The 24,485-nt window shown below is 40.8% G+C and overlaps 1 protein-coding gene across 2 annotated transcripts in view; it reads right to left on the bottom strand.

The window, feature by feature from the left end:
- blnk (B cell linker) overlaps positions 1-15,474 on the bottom strand; it is a 71,293-nt gene extending 55,819 nt beyond the window's left edge. For both annotated transcript variants that reach the window (XM_079686887.1, XM_079686888.1), the window contains exons 1-2: positions 15,268-15,474; positions 15,013-15,075 (exon numbers count right to left, since the gene is read on the bottom strand). In XM_079686887.1, the coding sequence (XP_079543013.1) occupies positions 15,013-15,075; positions 15,268-15,411 (207 nt within the window). In that variant the 5' untranslated portion in view covers positions 15,412-15,474. The remainder of the gene's footprint in view (positions 1-15,012; positions 15,076-15,267) is intronic.
- Positions 15,475-24,485: the final 9,011 nt, after the last annotated feature.

Raw genomic sequence — 24,485 nt, 5'->3', positions numbered from 1 at the left:
CACTGAGATCTAATAATACTAACACTGAAGTTCTGCCACTGTCTGTGTTTAAGTGGATGTCATTGAAGACCTTTACAAGAGCAGTCTCAGTGCTGTGGTTTGGATGAAAGCCTGACTGGAACACATAAAAACAGTTATTTAAATGCAAGAAATTACTCAACTGTTGAAAAACAACTTTTTCAATGATTTTACCTAGAAATGGCAGGTTTGATATGGGCCTGTAATTGTTCATTACTGAAGCATCTAGATTGTTATTTTTTGAGAGTGGTTTAATGACTGCAGTTTTCAGGGCCTGTGGAAAAATACCTGAGTGAAGAGATTTGTTTACTATATGAAGTAGATCTGAGGCCATGCAATGAAAAACATCTTTGAAAAATCCTGTTGGAATAATACCAAGGCAGCAGGAGGAGGATTTCAGAAGTTGAATAATGTCCTCTAGGTTTTTATCATTAATCTGATGGAATTTTGTCATGGTGTTTGAATTGATATTAGGTGGACATAGGGACAACACATTTGCTGTACCTGATACCGAGTCACTGACTGCTTGTCTGATTTTTGTCAGTGAAGAAGGAGGCAAAATCATTGCATGCCCTGGTGGATAGAAATTCAGAGGCTACTGACACTGGGGGGTTAGTTAGTCTGTCGACGGTAGCAAACAAGGCACGTGCGTTGTTTTTGTTTTTGGTAATGATGTCAGAGAAGAAAGACTGTCTTGCGTTTTTCAATTCCAAATTATAAAGGCCAAGTCTCTCTTTATAGATTTCAAACTGAACCTGGAGATTTGTTTTTTTGCCACCTACGTTCAGCTTTTCGACACTCTCTTTTTTCTGCTCTCACGTTCATGGCCTTTCTCCATGGAGATATTTTCTTCCCAGTCACTTCCTTTACCCTAGTTGGAGCAATGGCATCTATAACATTTTTAATTTTTGAATTAAAATGATCTACTAGCTCATTTACTGAGATGTTAGCAGGGGCAAGTGTGGAAGAAAAATTCTGAGTAAACATTTCCCTAGTATTTTCAGTTAAATATCGCTTTGTGGTTACCTCTTTTTGAACATTTTTGTGAACAGAAATAGAGCTCTCAAAGAAAACACAGGAATGATCAGAGAGTGCAACATCAGTCACCACAACGTAAGAGATATTCAGACCCTTTGAGATGATTAAGTCCAGAGTGTGCCCCTTATTGTGCGTGGGCTCAGTCACACGCTGAGTCAGTCCATAGCTATCAAGAACACAAAAAAGTTCTTAGTACCTAAAACAAATAGTAAACATTAACATTCCCTGGATAGATTACTTAACATTACATTTGATCCAAAACAAGTTACAATAAGTGCATTCATCCATGAATGTACAGAAACAGCAAGAATCCTGTGTGAACATTTGCTTTACAATAAGCCAAACTATTGTAAGTGCTACTGCATTGGCTTCAAATAGGCCTAACCTTTTATGTGCTACATACAGAAGGGGGAGGGTTTTTGTATGGGCCAAGGATGGATCATGTCCTTGAGGTTGAAAGAGATGTCTAATACACAGTATAAAGTACACAACATAGCAATGCACACATCTTTTATATCCATTGAGCAAGAGTTCTATTGGTGTGAAATATTCCCTCAAAACACTCACATGGCAGACAACTTTTGTTCACACAGCTGCCTTCTGTTAGAATGGCAAGGGGCATGAGGAGGTGTTGAGGCTAAAAACGATTTGTTAAAGGTCCTGCTCCTCCTATTATACTCTTTTTCAACAGTATATAATATGTCTCAGGTATATACAAGACATCTCATTTAAGTGTTTGGCTCGAAATACCAAACAGATCATGCATTGTAGCATGCCATAATCCCCTGTTTCAGCCCTGTTCCAAAAAGGCAGATCCTTTGCCTGTAGCTTTAAATGCTAATGAGCTGCTGGCCACGCCCCTCTGAGAAGTGATTGCTTTAAAAAAACACAATGGTGCTGTAGGTGTTGGGCGGGTGTTACCTTGGTTGGTTATTGGCTAATGGTTGAACAATCCAAAAAACATTGTGACATCACAAAGTGGCCAGAATCTAAACAGCTCATTTTCAGAAAGGTTTTTATATATTTTTATTAGGGCTGTCAGTCGATTAAAATATTTAATCGCGATTAATCGCAAATTAATTGCACATTTTGTATCTGTTCTAAATGTACCTTAGAGGGATATTTTTGAAGTTTTTAATACTCTTAACATATGAGTGGACAAATATGCTTTATGCAAATGTTTGTTTATTATCATTTGAACAATGACAAATATTCTCATGAATATTAAACACAACAACCTCTGAACATTACAAATATTCGCCTCAATTCAACCTGGAACCTCCCTCATACAATGTGTGTGTGTGTGTGTGTGTGTGTGTGTGTGTGTGTGTGTGTGTGTGTGTGTGTGTGTGTGTGTGTGTGTGTGTGTGTGTGTGTGTGTGTGTGTGTGTGTGTGTGTGTGTGTGTGTGTGTGTGTGTGTGTGTGTGTGTGTGTGTGTGTGTGTGTGGAGAGACACTGTTATGGATCGTTGGAGCTATGTGCAACTCAAGGCATATGCTCGAACGGGAGCTGCCTGGACGCTGCAATCATATTTCGCGCACTATCCGTGCTGTGTGCTGACTTTTCGTACAATATCCCACTGTCTGGCTACCTGCATAAAGTCAAGTGCTCGGCGCAGTTGTCGGCGTAATGCCGCTCCTCTGTTTTCATTTAAACAGCTCCTTATATCCGATAGCGCAGCTAGCTAGCACCAGGTACAATACACGTAAGGTGCGCGTTATCTCTCGCTCGCTCACGCCACACACACACACACCCTCCCGGTCCTCCCGATGGCCAGTCGGTGCCTGCCGGTGAGCGTGGAAGTGTGGTCTGCCGCAAGCGGGTGGCAGGAGCGGGTCTGTCAGCATCAGCTTGTAGATGGTATTTTAAACTCGATGCGCCCTGAAACTACGGGGCGGCTGAGGACAAAGAATACACATGCGTTAATCGCGTTAAAATAATTAGTGGCATTAATTTTCTTTTGCGTTAACGCGTTATTAACACGTTAACGCAAAAGCCCTATATATAAAATTAGGCAACAGCACTAATTTTTATATATATAGATCAGGACAAAAAGAGAGAAAATCTTTTTCCTGGAACTTTCTGAATCTCTTAACACAGAGGGGACATATATTTATGTGTAAAAGTTTTGCATAACAGGAGACCTTTAAAATTCCATTTCACAAAAGAGAGAGCAGCATGAAAGCATTATCTCCCAGCAGCTGTTGAAAGTCCTGTGACTCTTTTAACATGTTGAAATATATACACTACATGTGTCACGGTTTGTGAAACAAGCAGGACCCAAATGCAGATATAAACTGAAACTTCCTTTATTTCAAGGCTATGATATATACAATGACAAAACAGAACACTCACCGCAGAACTAGTCAGGGAACAAGACGAACCGACCAAGACAGACAGACAACCCAGAACTTAAATACACACAAGACTCAATCACACAACAAGACACAGGTGAGGAGGGAGGAGAAAACACAGGGGCCCAGGTGAACATAATCAGACCATTAGACACACCAGGGAAACTAATGACAAGAGGAAAACACAGGGAAAAGGACCAGACAATAACCCAAAGGAAAACATGACATGGAAAACAGCAAAAACACCCAAACCTACAAAACTATAAACGTGACATAACATGAGAATCGTGACATAACCCCCCCCTCAAGGGACGGATTCCAGACGTCCCAAAAAAACAAAAATCCAGCAGGGTGGGGGGAGGGGGTCTGGAGGACGGGTCTCGGGCGGACGGCCCGGGGGCAAGGCAGAGTTCAAAAAAGGGGAATTCGGGCGGACGGCCCGGGGGCAAGGCAGAGTTCAAAAAGGGGAATTCGGGCGGACGGCCCGGGGGCAAGGCAGAGTCCATGGAGGGAATCTCGGGTGGACGGCCAGGGGGCAAGGCAGAGTCCGAGGAGGGGTGAAGACCCGACAGCTCCGGAGGCCGGTCAGGAGCCGGTGTCGGCAAGATCCCCCATGGAAGAGGACACGGGACCGGCAGGATCCCCGGCAGGAGAGCAGTCGGCGGAATCCCCAACGCGACAGGACATGGAGTTGGCAGGAGCCCCAGCGGAAGAGTAGTCGGCGGGACCTCCAACGTGGCAAGACATGGAGTTGGCAGGACCCCCGGCAGAAGGGCAGTATGCGGGACCTCCAACGGCTCAGGACATGGGGTTGGCAGGACCCCCGGCAGAAGAGTAGTCTGCGGGACCTCCAACGGCACAGGACACGGGGCTGGCAGGACCCCCGGCAGAAGAGCAGCGTGCGGGACCTCCAACGGCTCAGGACATGGGGTTGGCAGGACCCCCGGCAGAAGAGTAGTCTGCGGGACCTCCAACGGCACAGGACATGGGGTTGGCAGGGCCCTCGGCAGAAGAGCAGTCTGCGGGACCTCCAACGGCACAGGACATGGGGTTGGCAGGGCCCTCGGCAGAAGAGTAGTCTGCGGGACCTCCAACGTGACAAGACATGGAGTTGGCAGGACCCCCGGAAGAAGAGTAGTCTGCAGGACCTCCAACGGCACAGGACATGGGGTTGGCAGGACCCTCGGCAGCGGGGCAGTCTGCGGGACCTCCAACGACACTTGAGTGGGTTGGTTCGCCAACAGAACCCGGGGAGCTGGCGTCAGACGGACAGCCATCAGGACTCGGGGAGCTGGCGTCGGACAGACAGCCAACAGGAGACGAGGTGCTGGAGTTGGCCGGTACGCCGACAGGACTTGAGGAGCTGGCGTCGGCCGATGAGTCAGCAGGTGACGAGGAGCTGGAGTCGGGACCATGGTTACTGGAGCCGGCACTGAAGCCGGGAACATGGCTGTAAGGTCCGGTTCTGGACCCGGAAACATGGCTGTAAGGTCCGGCTCTGGAGCCGGAAACATGGCTGTAAGGTCCGGTTCTGGACCCGGAAACATGGCTGTAAGGTCCGGTTCTGGAGCCGGAAACATGGCTGTAAGGTCTGGTTCTGGAGCCGGAACCATGGCTGCTGGGCGCGGAGTGGAAGCCTGGACCCTGGCTGTGTAAGCCAGGTAATGGAGTATGGAAGCAAAGCTGCGTGGGCCGGTACTGGAGCACGGAGCCACGGCTGCTGGGTCTGGCGCTGGAGCCGGAATCATGGCTGTTGGGCGCGGAACCCTGGCCTTGCGTCTCTTAGGAGTTTTTTGGAGGCTTCGTGGACCCCCAAACTCCAGACCAGACCCCAAGAAAGGGTCAGAAAATGAGGACTGGCTCTCAGGGCTACATGAAGAAATCCTAAGCCACTCGGGCAACAAGCTCCAGAGCCAGGGCTTGCGAGCAACCTCCTGACGTGCCTCCTTCAACGCAGCCTCTCTACCCCGTCTAGATGAGGCGCCTTTCCACATATAAAAAATATACTCCAGAGAATATCCAAGACGTTCCGCCTGTAGCTTCAAAAGGTCTGCTGCGTCCATTTTAAGGTCGGTTCGTACTGTCACGGTTTGTGAAACAAGCAGGACCCAAATGCAGATATAAACTGAAACTTCCTTTATTTCAAGGCTATGGTATATATATACAATGACAAAACAGAACACTCACCGCAGAACTAGTCAGGGAACAAGACGAATCGACCAAGACAGACAGACAACCCAGAACTTAAATACACACTAGACTCAATCACACAACAAGACACAGGTGAGGAGGGAGGAGAAAACACAGGGGCCCAGGTGAACATAATCAGACCATTAGACACACCAGGGAAACTAATGACAAGAGGAAAACACAGGGAAAAGGACCAGACAATAACCCAAAGGAAAACATGACATGGAAAAAAGCAAAAACACCCAAACCTACAAAAGTATAAACGTGACATAACATGAGAATCGTGACAACATGTTCCCATATCACAAATGCTAACAAGCTAAATTTGGAGTTGGTCGGTCAGACTATAACCACCACGACCCCTAGTAGACCCCCACACACACAACGACAACACAGACTAACTAACTGCTAAATCCTCAGAACTGTTTCAGGATGTGTTTTTTGTAAATTGTGGAACTTTTTTTATTATAATTTTTGTTTTAATCTTTAATATTTGTTTTTATGCATGCTTACAGTAGGAAACATTAAGCTGTCTTTGGCTATTTTTCTGCTGTAACAATGTACATTTCCCCTCTGTGGGACTAATAAAGGTATTCTGATATATTCTTATGCCACCAAAGCAGGGGCGGATCTAGAAAAAATATTCATCAGGTGGCAAGAGGGTGGTAGGAGAATTTCAGGGGTGGCATCCCCTGGCAGAAGTATATGCTGATTTAATCGCAGTCATATCAATTAATGTTAGTTGGAAAGCCACAATATTAATATTTTAACTAAATAACATTTGGTGACACTATTGTGGCACATCAGTAAAGCCTTAAATATAAATATATAAGTTGGCAGGCTTAATTTAATGAATTTTAACTGAACAATAACTGAATGATTTTGTCTCACTCTTAGACCAGCATGGGTACCAAATCTATGCAGACTGCTGCAATAAGTACATTAATTAACTGTCTCATCGATGTGTGTATGTATGAATATGATATTATTAACAATTAGGGATGCACCGAATATTCGGCCACCGAAAATTATCGGCCGAAAGGGTTTTAGCACCAAAAAAATATCACAGAATGTCAGAGAACAGGGTTACGTTGATCATACTCCGCATATTTGTCCGGGTGATTTGATTTCAAGTGGTGGAGTAATCCCGAAGTGGTGAAAGTCTTTGCAGTTACACCCCCTCGAGAAATGTCAGCTGAACACGTTTTACAAATCGCAATCCGCGCCTCTCTCTCTGATAGTTTGAAATATCTCCAAGCGGCAGACATGTTGGCTGTGAGCCAGCCGCGAGCATGGTCGCGCGCCGTGTTTGTCGCCGCGTTTTGATTACGTCATCACAACAACACGTTAGGTTACCAAATTTATAGGTGCATTTGTTGTTGTTGAAGGCCTGGCTCTTAATCTTTATTTACACTATTTTGTTGTAGGCCTACTGGCCTAGATGTTTATTTTAAAGCACCTTGGCTTTGTTCTGAATGCACTTTGTTGTAGTTATCCTACAGAGAAAAGAAAATGCACTTGACTTGGAATTAATGTACTGTATGCATTCAAAAGTGCTGAATAAATGTTTTATGGACCCATAATAGTGATTATTATTTAAGTTAAGTTTTGCCATAATCATGTCTTTTTCCATAATCAGGTAGCAGAACAACATTGGTAAAAAATGTATACATTATATATATATATATATATATATATATATTTCTATTAATCATTTTCGGCCTTTCGGCATTCGGTTTTCGGCCAACTGTTTCCTATTTTCGGTATCGGTTTCGGCCAAGAATTTCCCATTCGGTGCACCCCTATTAACAATCATATAGTTCCTATCAGCTGTCAATCACTGTTATGATTCACATATTATGATAATCATATGCTATTATTAAATAAACTATTTTTTTTGGAGGAGTTAATGATGAATGTTCCTCAAGATGCTTGCTCACCCTCCTTCAAATTTGAAAGACAAGTAATTAATATCATCAAAAGATTCAAAGGAACAGTTCAGCGCCCCACAACTTCATTGCAAACAGTTACAACCTTGACTTTACATCAGAAAGAACAAACATTAAAGAAGTGACTAACTGCATCAGTTAGGGTTAAAAAACGTGTATTCAGCTAAAACATATACATCGCTGCAGTTATTATCCAGTGGAATGACCTACTCGCCTAGTTAAATCAAAGTGGTTACTTTTTTTTGGCTGGGCAGTGTAGTTTTACACACCGTCTTATTTGACTTTCTCTGGACTTAAAACTGTTTTGTGGGGGCAGACCCCCACAAAGAAAAAAATATATTCACACACGTAAGGTCATCATTTTAAAAGTTTATTATGCTCATCGAGTCATCCGTGAGCAGAGCATCAAGTTGGCATGCCTATATTACAGCTGAATGAGGCGATTACAATCGTGTTCAGCAAAACGCCTCACAAACTTATTAAGATTTAAAGCTATGGTGCATTTTGATTCAATGCTGAGTACAGCCTGAAGAACATATCGAGGATTAAAAAACTAATGTCACAACAGGACTTAGAAAAGCTTGTCCATGCTTTTATCTTTAGTAGACTCGACTACTGCAATAGTGTATTCACAGGGCCGACAAAGAAATCCATCAGAAAGCTGCAGCTGATTCAGAACGCTGCTGCACGTGTCCTCACTAACACTAAAAGAGTGGATCACATCAGTCCGGTTCTGAAATCTTTACATTGGCTTCCAGTTGGCCAAAGAATTTATTTTAAAGTAGCTACTATTGCTAGTTTTTAAATCATTACATGGTTTAGAACCAAAGTATATTGTTGAACTCCTACATAATTACGAGCCATCAAGGTGCCTCAGGTCTTCCGGGACTGGTCTGCTATCGGTTCCGAGAGTGAAAACAAAAAAAAGAGAGACAGCATTTAGCTATTATGCCCCGACACTGGAACAAACTACCCAAATCATGCACGTCCGCAGAAACGCTTACTATTTTTAAATCGAGACTAAAAACATATCTCTTTGGCTGCATTTAATTGAGATGCTCATATTCACACTACAGTAGGCCTATGCCTTTTAGACGTACTGTATACCTGTGATGTTTATTTTTATTATTTTATTATCTTTGCTTTGTAATGCCTGTTGTAAAATGCCATTATATATGTGTTTTTACTGTATTTATCCTAAAAAGTATTTTAATTTGTTTTGTAAAGCACTTTGAATTGTCGCATACAGCAAAGTGCTATATAAATAAAATTGCCTTGCCTTACAGCCAAACTTGACAGACTCTTCTCTGTCATTGTAGACCGCAAACACCTCATTCCTTCCGTCTACTTGGATCCGAAATGCTTCTCGTTTTGCGCTGTTCCCCCCGTTCAAATGAAATCGCCGCCAATCATATTTCCAGGCTCGCTCCAGGGCCGGGGGAGGGGTTACAAGGCTCACGTCTTGTGCTACATTCACTTGCACCCGGACATTAGAGATTTTCTCTCATAAATGTCCGATGAGCCACAACTTTTCTTTCAAAACAAAGCTGTCAACTGGGGTGGCAGCTGGGGTGGCAAGGCATTCTTCTGAGGTGGCAGCTGCCACCCCGTGCCACCCCGTGCCACCCCGTAGAACCGCCACTGCAAAGTGATTTCTCTATTATCAACCACAAGGGTAGAAAGCACATATTTGTTTTCCAGCATACCACTCTAGATGTTTGATACCAACACCAAAGCAATAATGTGATATATTTTGCCAAATAAAGTATGTGTGCATAGGCTGCCCTTTACTTTGAGTGTGACATCGTATCTCACACAGCGCCACATTGATGGAGGCTGACGGTTCCTTTGATCTGATACATGTTTCTTTTAACCCATCTACCTGCGTGAGCCGACAAGGCATCAAAGAGCTGGAGAACACCTATATCTATACACTGTGCTGACTGACTGTCATTCTCATCCACACTGTTGAACAGCCACCCACCACTCAGACAGATTGTATTTTTTACCACTGAATGAAGAGCTGGAATGTGAGCATGGCGCATTCGAATCATTTTGTCTTATGATAGCAGTTTAGCTCTGCATTGCCTATTATTTGTGCGTATTTAAATAAGGATTTTTATGACCTTTGCTCCATCTACTGTATAGACATTATGTGAATATGCAAAGTAGGCCAAAGGCAGTGCTCAGCAGCAGCACATTTACTGGATGACATTCAGAGTACATGCCCTTTCTGCTCATGGACACATGCTGTGTTACTGATGAGTCAAAGTGAACTCATCACAAACAGTTATTCCAGCTTTTCTGTTGCATTTTTGCTGGCAATACTTATTTGTAACCATGAATAAATGGTAAGTAGATTTGTAATAACTAAAATATAACAATGATAATTTACTTAACTAAAACTTTAGTTGATTCTCTCAGTACACCAAGCCCCCCATTACGAACCTTGGCATTAAAATGGATCCTGAAAAAAATTTGAGTCAGATTAAATCGGTGGTAAAAACAAACTTTTATCACCTGAGGCAGCTAGCCAAAATAAAACCTTTTCTCTCCAGACAGCAGTTTGAGACAGTAATCCATGCCTTTGTCACCACTCTGCTGGATTACTGTAACTCTCTCTACATGGGGGTCAGTGGGTCCTCCCTTGCTCGTCTGCAGCGGGTGCAAAATGCAGCAGCAAGGCTTTTAACTGGCACACGGAAATATGACAACATTTTCCCCATTTTGGCTTCGCTCCACTGGCTGCCAAAACATTTTATGATTCATTTCAAAATCCTTTTATTTACTTTTAAATCCCAAAATGGCATGACCCCACCATATCTTTCGGAGCTGCTACACCGTTACACGCCCAACCGCCCTCTCAGGTCAGCGGATCAACTGCTCCTCAATGTGCCAGAACCAAGTCAAAGCTCAGAGGGGGCCGTTGCTTCTCTGTAGGGCTCCCACACTGTGGAACGATCTGCCCCTGCACATCAGACAGGCCTCCACTGCCTGCTTTTAAATCGCTTCTTAAAACCCACTTCTTCTCCTTAGCGTATTAACATCTTAGAGCGTTGCTTTTATTGCTTTTAAATTGTCTATTGTTTTTACTTGTACTTGTTTTATGGAGTGTGAGCTGTGCTGTGTTATTTTGTGTATGTTTTGTTTTGTTTATTTGACTATGCAGCACTTTGGTCTGGAGGTTTAAAGTGCTCTATAAATAAAGCTGTATTGTATTGTATTCTTAATTAACTATATACAATGATAATTGAGAACATTTGTTAATTATTAGTTATGCTATATTTGATGTCTCTCAGGTTATTTTTGCATACATTATAGGACTGCAACTATAGATTATTTTGATTAGCAATAAATCAGTTTTTTCATAATTTGGTCAATAGAAAATATTTAAAAAAAGAAAAATATGTCCATACAAGGTTTGAAATTATTAGGTGAAGTCTTTAAAGGGGTAATTGTTATGATAATTTTCAGGTTAATATTTGTATTTTATGCCTCTACTGTGACATGTCTCCATGCATTAATGTTAAAAAAGCTCTTTATTTTTCTCATACTGCCTGTGCTTCAGCACCTCTTTTCACCCTCTGTCTGAAACCAGAGCCCAGTCTGCTCTGATTGGTTAGCTGGCCGGCTCTGTTGTGGTTGGTCAACAAATTAGTCTGGTTTCAGACAGAGGGTGAAAAGAGGTGCTGCAGCACAGGCAGTATAAGAAAAATAAAGAGCTTTTTGAACATTAAAGCATGGAGACATGTCACAGTAGAGGCACTACATACTGATATACACCTGAAAATGAGCAGAATATCTCCTCTTTAATACTTATTAAATAACTAGTTGTGATGCAACAAAGTTACATGTATATGTACATGTTTTAAACTTCTTATATAAGACAAACTATCCTACTTTAAAAAATGTAAAATCAGCCTTTTAGTGTCAAACTGTAGCTCTAAGCTTTTTGAGTAAACCACACTTTTGACTGAAAGTGTTCTTTGAAATAAAAAAGCACATGTCAATTTACATGTAAGTAAATAGCTGTTTCTGCATTCACAACACAACTTTGATTCAGCCAACATTAAAGCATCAAAGCTGAAAGTTGCTGTTGTAAAATCCTCTTGCAACAGGAAGTGACATTTCATTGCCTGAGGCATTAGCAGGCTGTTTGTCAGATATAAAGGAGGAACTGCTAAGTAACAATGAGCAACAGCACTTATAACTGAAGAGGTAAAGTGTGCACACACTGCATTCTGAGATAAAATATTTTCTAAAACTGACAAATGCTTTTAGAGCAATTCTTTTAGAGCTTAAGCTGTCAAAACAACAATTCATGAGGGTGCAGATGGCAGATTAAATATTAACACAGATCTATCTGACACACATGGAGAAGTGAGGGCAGGTTACAATGACACACAAGCACACAGTAAAGAGACAAATCACTCTTTATACTGTATACACCAAATGCTCTGTCTTTACAAGTCAGGTAATCCATCAGGGAACTCACTGGTTGCCAAACTTTCCGCATTCAAGGTTTAAGAAAGTATTTCAGTTAGGGTTTAAATAATTTACGTGATATCACTTAAAATAACCTCCACATTGCATTTCCGACCTGACACTTACGGTGGTCTCCTGAATTAAAGTCTGTTGTTTGTTTGACCACCCCGCCCACAGTGAAGTTGCTCTGAGCGTCTACTTTTGACGCTGAGTGGTTAACATTGTAGTTATACTATACCATCTTTTGCTAAATAACAATATATATATATGGTGGGTAACATATCCTCATTTTAACAGAGGTGGGAAGTAATGGAGTACAAATACTTCGTTACTGTACTTACAGTAAGTACATTTGTCTGGTATCAATACTTTACTCCACTACTTATTTTTCCTACGACTTTTTACTTTTACTTCTTACATTTTGAACACAAATACCTGTACTTTCTACTTCTTACATGTTGAACACAAATATCTGTACTTTCTACTTCTTACATGTGGAACACAAATACCTGTACTTTCTAGTTTTTACATTTTCCAAACAGGCTGGTTCCTTTAGTTTGAATGTGTGTTTGGTGGCGTGATCATTATTATTTAGAGTCATTGCGTGCCTATTGATTTGAACACGATCCGTGTATCCATCATTTCCAGGTCTTCTCTAAAGAAGAGGGACCAATGAAAACGTTGTCATGTTGCCGTTGTTCAGCATGGAAACATTCATTAGCTAACAATGACATTATTGTTCTATTAATATAGAGGGAGGTCAGGTACTCTTTAAAACAGCTGGTAGCTATGGGTACTTTTTATTGAAGTACATTTCAAAGCCCATACTTCTTTACTCTTACTTGAGTAAAGAATGTTAGTCAGTACTTCTACTTTTACCAGAGTATCTTTGAACACGAGTATCTTTACTTCTATTTGAGTAAAGGATGTGTGTACTTTTGGCATCTCTGCGTTTAAATGTCTAAAATGTACTATACCTATGTTACATATTTTGTTGAGTTATGTATACCAAATGTTTGTAATTATAAATAAACATAAAATAATGTGTAATGGCGTTAATGTAACCTTTCGGTAGCCTTACAAAAAGTATTGTTCAGCATTCGGTTGTACTTAGATTAACCCATTGTTTCACTTCTGGTTTCATGGAACCAAGATGGCGACTGCAATTAGATAAAACTTGAGGCTTTAAAAGAGCAGTCTGCAAAACATTGGGTGACGTCACGTTGACAAATTTAACTTCTTCTTTTGTACAGCCTGTGATTACAAACTGAAAAATAGAGGCTTCTATTATATCTGTAATAGTGAATGAATATGTTTTACACCAATTCATTCAATAGTTGTTGATATATTTCATTATGAACCACATATATGATGTCAACTTAAGGATTTTGCTGGTGGAAAAGTCTGTGCCTTACATATTCTTGCAGGGACAATGAATGTCTGTTAATTCCATACCGATCCAGACAATTTTTGTTGAAATATGTCAGATTTAGACTTTTTTACGTCGCTTGCAAGGCTTAAAATCAAACACAGAGAACAAAACTTCTCCTGACTAAAAGCACTAAAAGTATTTGAGTGTATATGTATACATGATTCTGTAGCCTTGAAGCTGGTTAAATTGAGTGTGTGTTCAGCCAGCTGTGCAGCCATGGTGAAATGTCCTCATTCAATACGAGCGTGGGTTTACCTGAGCTTAATGGAGCCTGTGTGTGCTGGGTTGCAGCTACGGGATCTATCAGTCAATACACAAACTGCATGTATATGTATTTTTCAGATCTGCACTGGTAACTTGCACATCAAAGCCTCCACACTGCAACATTATTCATTTTGACAATTCAACAGTGAGCATATTTTGTGGGAGATAGGCCTGTGAGAGATAGGGGGAAATATTACCATGATGCAATATCCCACCTAAAATGGAATCAGTTCAGGGTCATTGAATAATGAATACAAGAGAAGATTGATGCTCTCATTTGTTAGTGGAGAGAAGTGTTTATAAGTGGCCACTAAAAAGACACTTATGAATATGCTTCTAAGGGCATGTCAATGTGCAGGAAGTATCACTGAAGTTTTATTAGGTTCCTCGGAATTATAATATTAGGGAATTATAAACCAATGCTTCAGTTGTTTCACTGCATGAAATCCTCGTTAGACAGTTCCTCCCTCTCGACTGAAGCAGATTTAATGATACTTACTTAAATAAGTAGGGATCAAAGCTTTATTATCCCCCGAGTCTCATTTCACAGTTCTTACTCTCTCCCGCTGACACACAAGACAGTTTTCACTTGCACTCATTGTGTCAGTGTTCCTCTCAGAAACATTCGAAAAGCTGTCAGAGAGTATACACACAATGTGGAGGATGGAGACCATGCACTTATGAGTGCAATATTAAAGCAGAAGTTGCAACTGATGTACTCACTTCCATATTAGTGTTGGGGTGGATTACATGAGTGCGGGAAGTAATACAAGCTTTTATATTTACACTAGTCATGTTTCATATCCTGTAAACTCCCCCCTGTTTTATAACTTTAGACATTCACAGTGTTGCAGTTCAATTTATGATTCATCGCAAAGTTTATGCTTCAATGTATGCAACAAATAGCTACTTTAAAGGTTAAGGATTATATATCTTGACAATTAAATAACTCCTACAAATATATTTAACCTAAAAAAAAGAATGACAGTGTTTTAAAAGTTGGCTATTTTGAACAGTGTTTTCTAGCTGTTAATTTGAAAAGCAAAACAGAGACAAATAGCTTGAGGAATTGTAATAATGTAGCTGTTTTTAATACCATAATCACAACAATAATTGCTCGGGAGGATTTGTCCATTTTGAAATAATTAGAAAAACTGAGCCCTACCTCATCCCAGATATGATGCTGAAAGGATTAATAGATAATGTAACCTCAAGATGGATCGAATGAGTTTTTCTTGGAAAGTTCAGGTGTAAGAAGGAAAATGTGAGGGATTAACTCACCAGAAGTCTGTGTCCATCAATTCTCAGTCTGTTCACGGTGCCAACACACTCTGCCATTTTGTTCTGAGGGCATTAAACACATATTGATTAACTTTCCAGAACATTTCCACTTAACTACACAGATTAACTGAATTTAATTCCCAGATGATTAGTGTAATTCAACAGCTATACTTAACTTTAAAATCATGAGAAAATAGGCCCATTAGCATCCATTTTTTCCCTGATATTTATTCTCCATTTTCTTCCTGTACTCACCTGGCCCAAAAAGAAGGCTACTTGTGCCGGGTCCCAATCCTCACACTCCTCTCTGGACGGCAGGTTCATTTTTGTCTCAACAGGGAGCTTATTAGCAGGAACGTGCTTCTGTAAGTACAGTAACAGACTGACCCTGTCACGCATCCGCAGCTCAAACAAACAGCCAGATTTGACAGGGAGAAGTACACAAAGGGAGGTCACCTCATTAAAACCAACACACTCAGTATTTCCTTCTTTTTCATCCAAAGGTAATGTGGCAATCCATGGTTTTCTCAAACTCATCTAAATGTGTTACACAGATTGCAGTGAGGCATTCACAAAAGGGAAGTGGTTACTTCCTTAAAGTCCTATAAAAAGACCTTGAGAAACCAAGGTGTCATAATAAAGTATGATTTGACTTTCAACTTCCAGCCCACACTTTATTTACAGTTGAGTTCAAACCACAGTTATTGTACAGTTATTTTCAATTCAAGGTGTAATCTTATTCCAGGTGCCAGACTTCAGTGGGTGTAAGTACAGCTAAAGTTATAAAAGGTGCACTTCTTATAATAAAAGTCATGTGTAGAGATTGCGTTTAATCAATTTTAGAAAATGTTCTGTAAGACAGGATATGTGGTGTTTTTCTTTTCTTGGCTAGCATCTCTGATACCAGGAACAGGACTGTGGTCAGGTGAAATACATATCTGAAAAATATATGGGTCATATTAATAAACGTTGTGCTCTCAATTACAAAGGCTCTTTACAAATGAGCACTACCGCCAAATTTGAGAACAAAAATACTTTTTTGGGATGTAGCCTATAGGCCTACCGGTTCATCTTTATGTACACTTAGCGGAAATACTGCAGTATCTTTTAAAATGTATTTAAAAAGCAAATGTTCTTTAGGTTAACATTCACTTAGCTAATCAGTATAGTGCCCCATAAAAAAAATGAGGGCATCCCCATCATAGCTCAAACCTTTTTGGCCTTTGAGGGCCAAACTGTGAACACAAAACCTTGATTTGGCTAACAGTTAGCTTGTGGAGGCATTATACTTATCAGATATTATGTTTTGTGGATTTCTTGACAAGAGTTAGGTGAGAAATAAATAACAAGTAGTATGATCTTCTTATCTATGGAGCTCTCAGAAAGAACATTTAACCAAAATGTGATTATTCAGTTTCAAAACAGGATATGAAGATGATGAACAGAAGCCTTTATGATCTAAAACAGGGTTTGTGTAAATCTCTTTATTCTTATTTTAAACTACAGAAGTGTCCCTTTTCTAGATGGAAGATTTGAATTACTTTATTTTCTACCTTTTCCAATTATATCCAGTAATATTGATTGTAAAAGTGTGGACACATAAGATCCTCATATTACCCAACAGCAAATTGAATCCTCCAAAGATAATGAAGACAACTTTAAAAAGACAGCCACACACTTCCTTAACACATGCAAATTAACAAAGAAGTAGATCCCATAGAACCCCATTAGGGCCTACTACTTTGTTTAGTTTCAGGGTATGTCTTTAGTTCAGCCTTTTACTTTGTTAGGAAGCATTTTATGGAAGCAAATAAGAGACATAATTATTTGAATTTGATCAGACACCGAATTTATAGCATTGAAAATGTTTACTTTGAAAATCATGTATCTCAATGATGCCACAAATTCTGTTACCACTGAATTTCTTAATATTACTGAATCTTTTAATTTCAAGCAACATGTTTCTGGCGCTACTCACGTGGGTGGTCATACCTTAGACCTTGTTTTTTCTCTGGGACTAGATGATGATCACATCCATTGGGAGGATCTACTGATCAGTGATCATAAATGTATTTTCTTTAATCTATCTGTAAAAACCAACCCCATTTGTCTCAAAACATCATTACGTCGTTCACGCATTATTACTCAGAGTACAGCTGATCAGTAGCTCACTTTTGCTGTGATAATAACATTATCTATTATATTATTTGGTTTGAGAAGTGGGGGGGACACAAAACAGGGGGTCCTCCGCAATTAAACATTTTCCCGATTTAATTTAAGAGATTTATGGATACAGCTCTCAACACTCATGAAACAGAACTGTATAGCTATTTCAATAATCAACAAACCATTAGAATGTGTTCACAACCAATAACACATACTTGATAAACTCCTCTCTCCTAACTTTATCTTACCTATTCTGCATTCTTTCTTTCTAGTAGACTTTTTTTTAGACTAAAGTTTACAATCTAATGACTCAGAGAGTCCTTTAGCTCACTGAACTGACGTTATCTCAGCCTCTCAGTCAGACAGGAGAGAGCTCTCACTCTCCTTATTGTTGAAACAGCTTCTAATCTCCGTTAGCTCCGAGCTAGCACCAGATGCTAACAATAACCCCCGTATCTCTCTCTCTCTCTCTCTCTCTCTCTCTCTCTCTCTCTCTCTGTCTCTCTCTCTCTCTCTCTCTCTCTCACACAAAATGCGCTCGTGCCACACACACACAGACGCTCCTCCGTGACGATGACTGCTTGCGTAAAAATAATAATAAACACATTTGAAAAAAAAAAAAGGATTTTGAAAAGTGGGGGGACATGTCCCCCCTGTCCCCAGTGGAAATTATGCCCATGCGTTCGAATAATGAGTGTAACAAGTTCCTTATTTTCTTTGTAGATAAGATAGCATCTATTAGGTCCAGTATTCATCCCGGGACTTCACTGCCCAACTCTAGCCCCTCTCCATCCCATTCCGTGCTTGGTTCATTGAACCTATCAACTCATAAGACCTGATGGATTTAATTAGGAAAATTAAGCTATTTTCCTGCCCCCTGGATGTAATACCGACTCCCATATTTTTTAAAGTTTTACCAACCATTTGCAGTGCTGTATCAGCTATTATTAATACTTCCTTGTCTACAGGATGTGTCTCTTCCTATTTTAAGCATGCCACTATTCAGCCCATATTAAAGAAAACTAACTTAGATCCAGCCTTGCCCGTGAACTACAGGCCTATATCTAAACTATCCTTTCACTCAAAAGTTATAGAGAAGGTCGTGGCCAACCAACTCACTGTTGCACTGGAGAGGCACAATATTTACGATAAGTTCCAGTCAGGTTTTTGAAAAAGCACTCCACTGAAACCGCTCTCCTGAGGGCTTCTAACGACATCCTTATGGCTTCTGATGTGGGTGATTGCTCTGTGTTAGTACTTATTGACCTAAGTTCTGCGTTTGACACTGTAGACCACCATATCCTGATCAAGAGATTACGTGACTGGGTGGGCATATCTCTAATAGCATTAGACTGGTTTGCATCATATCTTGCTGATAGAAGTTTCACCGTCTCGATTGGAGACTTTGTGTCAGACTCCTCTCCACTGTCCTGTGGTGTCCCGCAGGGCTCGGTCTTGGCGACCCTTAGGACAGATCATAAACAGTTTTTACATTACATATCACTTATACGCGGACGATATCCAGGGGGGAGCTCTCTCTCAAAAGGACACGGTAACGTTGCGATTCACGTTAATGATAATTACGTAGCTTGCTGACAGCAAGGCATAAGGCTACATCACTCATTTAGCTAGCTAACTTAAGATACAAATGCTATCGAGCCCTCACTGCTTTTAAAATAAACTGCACAAACTGACTACTTACCGGAGCCCCGCTGTTCTCCGTAATCTTTCTTCAAATTAAATTTGTTTAGTGAAATTATTAGAGGATGTTCCCTGAAAGATTGAAAAGTGTCAATGAAGTTGTCAGACTTCGTATATTTGTTTATAATTACATACCATAAATGGCATTTGTGTATGTGTGGGTTCCCAACCCAACCCAGTCTCACATTTAAACGCAGGGCCACCCCTGGCCAACTTGTGGCCCCACGCAAAGTTATACCATGAGGCCCTCTGTGTCGCGAGCGTCGATGGGGGGGGGGGACATGCTATTGGAGCCTCGCAGCAGCAAAACTGTGGCGCGCTTAAAACGTAGGTGCGGCACATTTGCAGATGAGGCTCCCTCCGCAAAATGAAGTACCCTCCGCAAAATGAGGCACCCTCCGCGAGGTGAGGCCACACGCAGTCTGCGTGATCGGCCTGTAGGGAGGGGCGGCCCTGTCTAAATGTGTAATAACTACGTTGGTCCATGTGGCCGACCTTCGTTTTATTCTCGGTGGAAAATGCCTATTTCAAGGTTAGTTTGGCCATTAAAATGCGTTTTGATGTCATTTGATGAGAGAAATATGAGTTTTTATTTTAGATTATGTGTGCAGTGGACGCACATGATATTTAGTTTGCTAGTTATTACGAAGATTACTTCAGGAAATTGTGTCCATTCAACGTTTTCATTGTTACCAAGGTGGTTGCTAGGGACGCTGCTATCGACGCTGTTTGTTTGTAGCCTTTATTTAACCAGGTGAGAGCCCCTTGAGATCAAAAGATCTCTTTTTCAAGGGTGACCTGCAGAATGTTGTGTAACTGTTTAATTGTATTATCTTTATTGCTACCCCCTTCCCCAGCGCAAACGTATTAGTTTAACAAAATCTGCATCTAAAATTGTGCCATAGATACGTTATTTCCCCCTGTGCAACCCAATCTCACATCTCACATCACATCGTCATAAGCAATACCGGAAACAGCAAGATCGTCGGCTCGGTGGTTGGATGGTTTAGCCGCGATGCACGCTGGAATTTGGTGTTTACGCGATGTGAAATCCGAAAACATAAAAATAATACTTTATTCCGAGTGTGCTTGCTTTTCTCTTTGAAAGTCATCACATAACGGCCTTGTGATACACGGTTCGGCTGCATTAAATATTACATATCTGCCGTAGTTCTCTATTTATAGAGCCCTGATGAGAAAACTTCTAGACAAACTGCCACCAAAGCCACCAAAACTGAAAACGTGACGTGGACAATACGTCTCCTCGCAGTATCAACACTAATTCGGCTGACTTTTATATTTGATCCAATTGGTAGATAAGCTGTATTTACACCATAACGGTGCACAGCTGATATAAAGGGACACCAAGTGGTTAAAGCACGTTATTTAATTGTATTATTTTTAATATTAGATATTAATAGGATCCCTATAAAGCAGGCAACGGTTCAAGGAAGATTGTAAATAAAAGTGGACTGAGGCTGCATCCCTGGCGGGTTGATCTGGATATGTCAAATAACTGGGATATCAACCCGAACCCATTTGTAAAAACTGCAGCTAGGGCCTGAGTACAAAACTCTTATCCATCTACAGAAGTCATCCCCAAACCCCATCCTTGTCATGGTTGAAAGTAAAAATGCCCATTCCACCCTTTCAAAAGCCTTGTGTGCATCTATGGATACGGCTGACACAGGTTGTGGATTATTTATATTCATCCAAATTAAATGTAATAGTCTTCTCATGTTATCAGTTGAGGATCTATTTTTAATAAATCCCACTTGGTCTTTATGGATGAGTTTTGATAGTATCTGATCCAATCTCAGAGCTATATTGTCTAGATCAGGGGTGGGGAACCTCCGGCCTCCGGGCCGTATACGGCCCGCGAGACCATTTGGTACGGCCCTCGAGGTAATTTATAAACACACGCAAAAAAGAAAAAAATTCAAGAAATCTAGACCGCAAAATAATTAAACAAGCTTGTTTTTCCTGGCCAAGGTCAGGGTCCTTGAACACAACCCGAGCCTAACGTGTCATCACGTGGTATATGTCTCGTCTCACAGGAGTGTAGTTCTAACGGAGAGCACCAGAACGCGGCTCCGGGCCGGGACTTCACAAATTGCAATACCCATAAGGAGCTGTACACATGCCGCAGTTTTTGCGTGGCTGTGTCTTTAGTTGAAAGCCCAGTGGCGATCTGTTCATCTGTCATACTGATCATACAGTCAATAACGTTGTTATTAGCATCTGGTTAGTTAGCTATGCTAACGAATATAAGAAGCCTTTTCTCCAACCAGTGAGGTAAAGGCACATCTTTATATGATCATTATAGTTATAGAAAAATAAGAGAATACAGTTAACAGGTATACAATACTAATATGACAGTAAAAAAAAGTTGTTATAAATAAACAAGAATACAGTTTAAAAGGGAAGTGATTTGTAAAATATCCATAAAGAAAAACATCTGCTTACAGTTCTTTTTCATATGGGTGTTGAGAGATGTATCCATAGATCTCTTCATGTTGCTCTCAAAGTGCACCAGATTGATGCTTTTAACTTCAACATTTAAAAAAGATCTTCCTGGTGGTGCATGCCCCCAAACCCCCCGAGTAGTAATATTCATCCCGCTTTCGTCTCATTAGTATGCATAAAAAAGTGACAGGTCACACCTCCCCCCATTATGCAAATGAGCTAAGTCCCGCCTCCCCTTTGATCGAGGTGTGAGATCTCAAGTAGGTGTGATATCCCAAGTAGGTGTGAGATCCGTCGATAGGAGGGGGTTGATGTGTATTCACAGGTGTGAAAAGCCCCCACTGTTGCGCCTTATGGTGTATCATAAAAAATGTTTCAATCACATTAGTATGCATAAAAAGTGACAGGTGGGCCCGCCCCCAAGTCTATTAAAACAAAATGCCGCTTCCATCACATTAGTATGCATAAAATTGACAGAAGGGCCCGCCCCAATTATGTGATGTCAGAAGACCGAAGGGGTGGAGTGAGATAAAAAAAAAAGAACCCCGTGCAGATAAAAAGCCAGTCATTTCCAATCATCAAGTCATCTTTCCAAAAAGAAAAAATGGCCAAGAGACGCCTCGATATGGGTTTAATCAGCGAGACGCCTGTGACAACTTACCGCCATCCGTCCGGAGCGCCAGTCAAGAAACGGATGCAGTATCTGTGCCGGGTTCAAACACCTCCGGTCGAAGATCTTGAAGAGAAATGGCTTCTGGAAAATGAACATGTTTGGGGATACGTATTCAACTATATGGCGAATGAACTGCATTTCTACAATTTGAAGAATGGAGAAACGTATGGACCCCACAGTGTTAAAGCGACGTTGACCTCAACAGATTGGGGCTGTGTTAACTCTGGTGTCTTCCAGAGATCTCCACGCAACCATTGTATCGGAAGAAGTAGTGCATCAAGAAAACACTGTGGAACCAGCGGTGTACAAGATATGTGCAACAAAAAGCAAAGAAACGCAAACAAAAAGCAAGATCAAAGAAGAGTTTTCACCGTTACCCCTCAATGTGGAGGAAGAAGAAGGAAATATCCCCCCGCCGCCAGAAGTGAAAAGAGTCCTGACAAGCACCGTCTGGGAAACTAAAAGCGGACCATCTGGGCGATGGTATTACCGCGCAAGCCGTTTGCTTACGCAGGGGGGAGGGGTTCTCTCTAAAACACAGTGTCCTGCCATCTCTCTCTGTTTCTGCTGATGTGTAAAATATACAAAATAACGTTTTATATACTTACTCTCTTGTTAAAAGGTGATGAAGTTTGTAGCGTAAGCCAGCCATCAGTATTCTAGTTTTAAGGATCGAAGGATCCAATGTATTTTTAAATGGAGCAGAAATAGAACTAGTCTCCCAGTGCAAGTATCTTGAACAGAGAGTGTCATATTGGACTCGCACTTGACTTTTTAAGAAACATATCCAGAAAGTATCCAATACCATTAAATTCAACTTGCAACATTTTAAACAAATTAGACCTTTTTCTTAACTGTCAATGCTGCAAAGTCATACCTCCACTGTATGATTCTATCCCACATTGAATACTGTTTTACAAACTGGTCGTTTGCTTGTGCCACACACCTGAAACCCATAGAACAGCTGTTCAAGAGAGCTATCCAGGTGTTTGACAGAAAGCCACAGTCATACCACCACTGTACCATCCTTGAATATGCTGCTCATGCTCTTTCTGCATATCATGTATTTGTTTTTGCTGTATGTATATATAAATGTCATGTTCTTATATGCTGTATGTGACGGGACTATAGATGGAAATTAGCTCAGAGCTAAAATCCGGCTCATTTACACTTGTAAGCATTATATTTGTTTTAAAGTGTTCATCAATGTGCACTACGGTAGCCCTGAAGAAAATTAAACATTAAAATATGTTATCGATGTCCCCATTCCCAGTTTGTTTTGGGAATAATTGCGATGTTTACTATGTTTTTGGTAGCTCTTACCAAAACAGAATTTTTGTAAAAAACTGCGACTCTAAAAGGCAAGTTTGTGATTTTAACACTGTTTCGATGAAACAATACATTATACAATATTACTACTTTTTTGCCATATTTTTAACACAATCTTTTTTTTTGTTGTTGTAGGGCTTCAAGCTATTTTGCATGTCATGCATAAACACGGTGTCATCTTTTCCTTGAAACTGACGTGCTGCCCGTTTTACAAAACAAGTTATTTTTCTGCTTCTTCATCCTCTGAAATTTCCTCCCCCGTCCCTCTTCCTTCAGCCAGCACAACAAGAATCAAGGTGGATCTGTGAAATGAAACACCTCTTCCCAAAGCGTGACTTCCCTATTGAGAGCATGTGTCTAGGGCAGTAGGGTCAAAACCAATTGGCCAGATATACTAACATGCAGAACGTACGGTATGTTTGAAGACTAACCATTTATCCAGTTCAAGCTGTCTTTAAGATGTGACATTGCGCTCTGACTATCCCCCGCAAAATCGTGACAAACTATTACTTATTCTTAAATTTGACCTCTTGCTGCTTGGTTGAAAATGATAGATGAAAAAATAACTTTAAAAACAAAGACTCAAACAGTGAGGGACATTATACTGGTGAAAAAACTCTCAACGACGATGTTCAGTAAACGATCAATCAAAATCGAAGGATCAAATGTATTTTTAAATGGAGCCGAAATAGAACTAGTCTCCCAGTGCAAGTATCTTGAACAGGGAGTGTCATATTGGAACTCGCACTTGACTTTTTAAGAAACATATCCAGAAAATATCCAATACCATTAAATTCAACTTGCAACATTTTAAACAAATTAGACCTTTTTCTTAACTGTCAATGCTGCAAAGTCATACCTCCACTGTATGATTCTATCCCACATTGAATACTGTTTTACAAACTGGTCGTTTGCTTGTGCCACACACCTGAAACCCATAGAACAGCTGTTCAAGAGAGCTATCTAGGTGTTTGACAGAAAGCCACAGTCATACCACCACTGTACCATCCTTGAAAATCACAATTTCTTGAGTTTTTGATTTTTTTTATGTCTTTTAAAAGTATGTGTTTTAAAAAAAATAATATTTAAATGGGCTGGCCCCCCTCCCCTTGGGGGAATTCATCCACAGAAAACACAC

Source organism: Notothenia rossii, assembly GCF_949606895.1.
Source record: "Notothenia rossii genome assembly, chromosome: 6".
NCBI lineage: Eukaryota > Metazoa > Chordata > Actinopteri > Perciformes > Nototheniidae > Notothenia > Notothenia rossii.
This window is presented reverse-complemented; position numbering and strand designations above follow the sequence as displayed.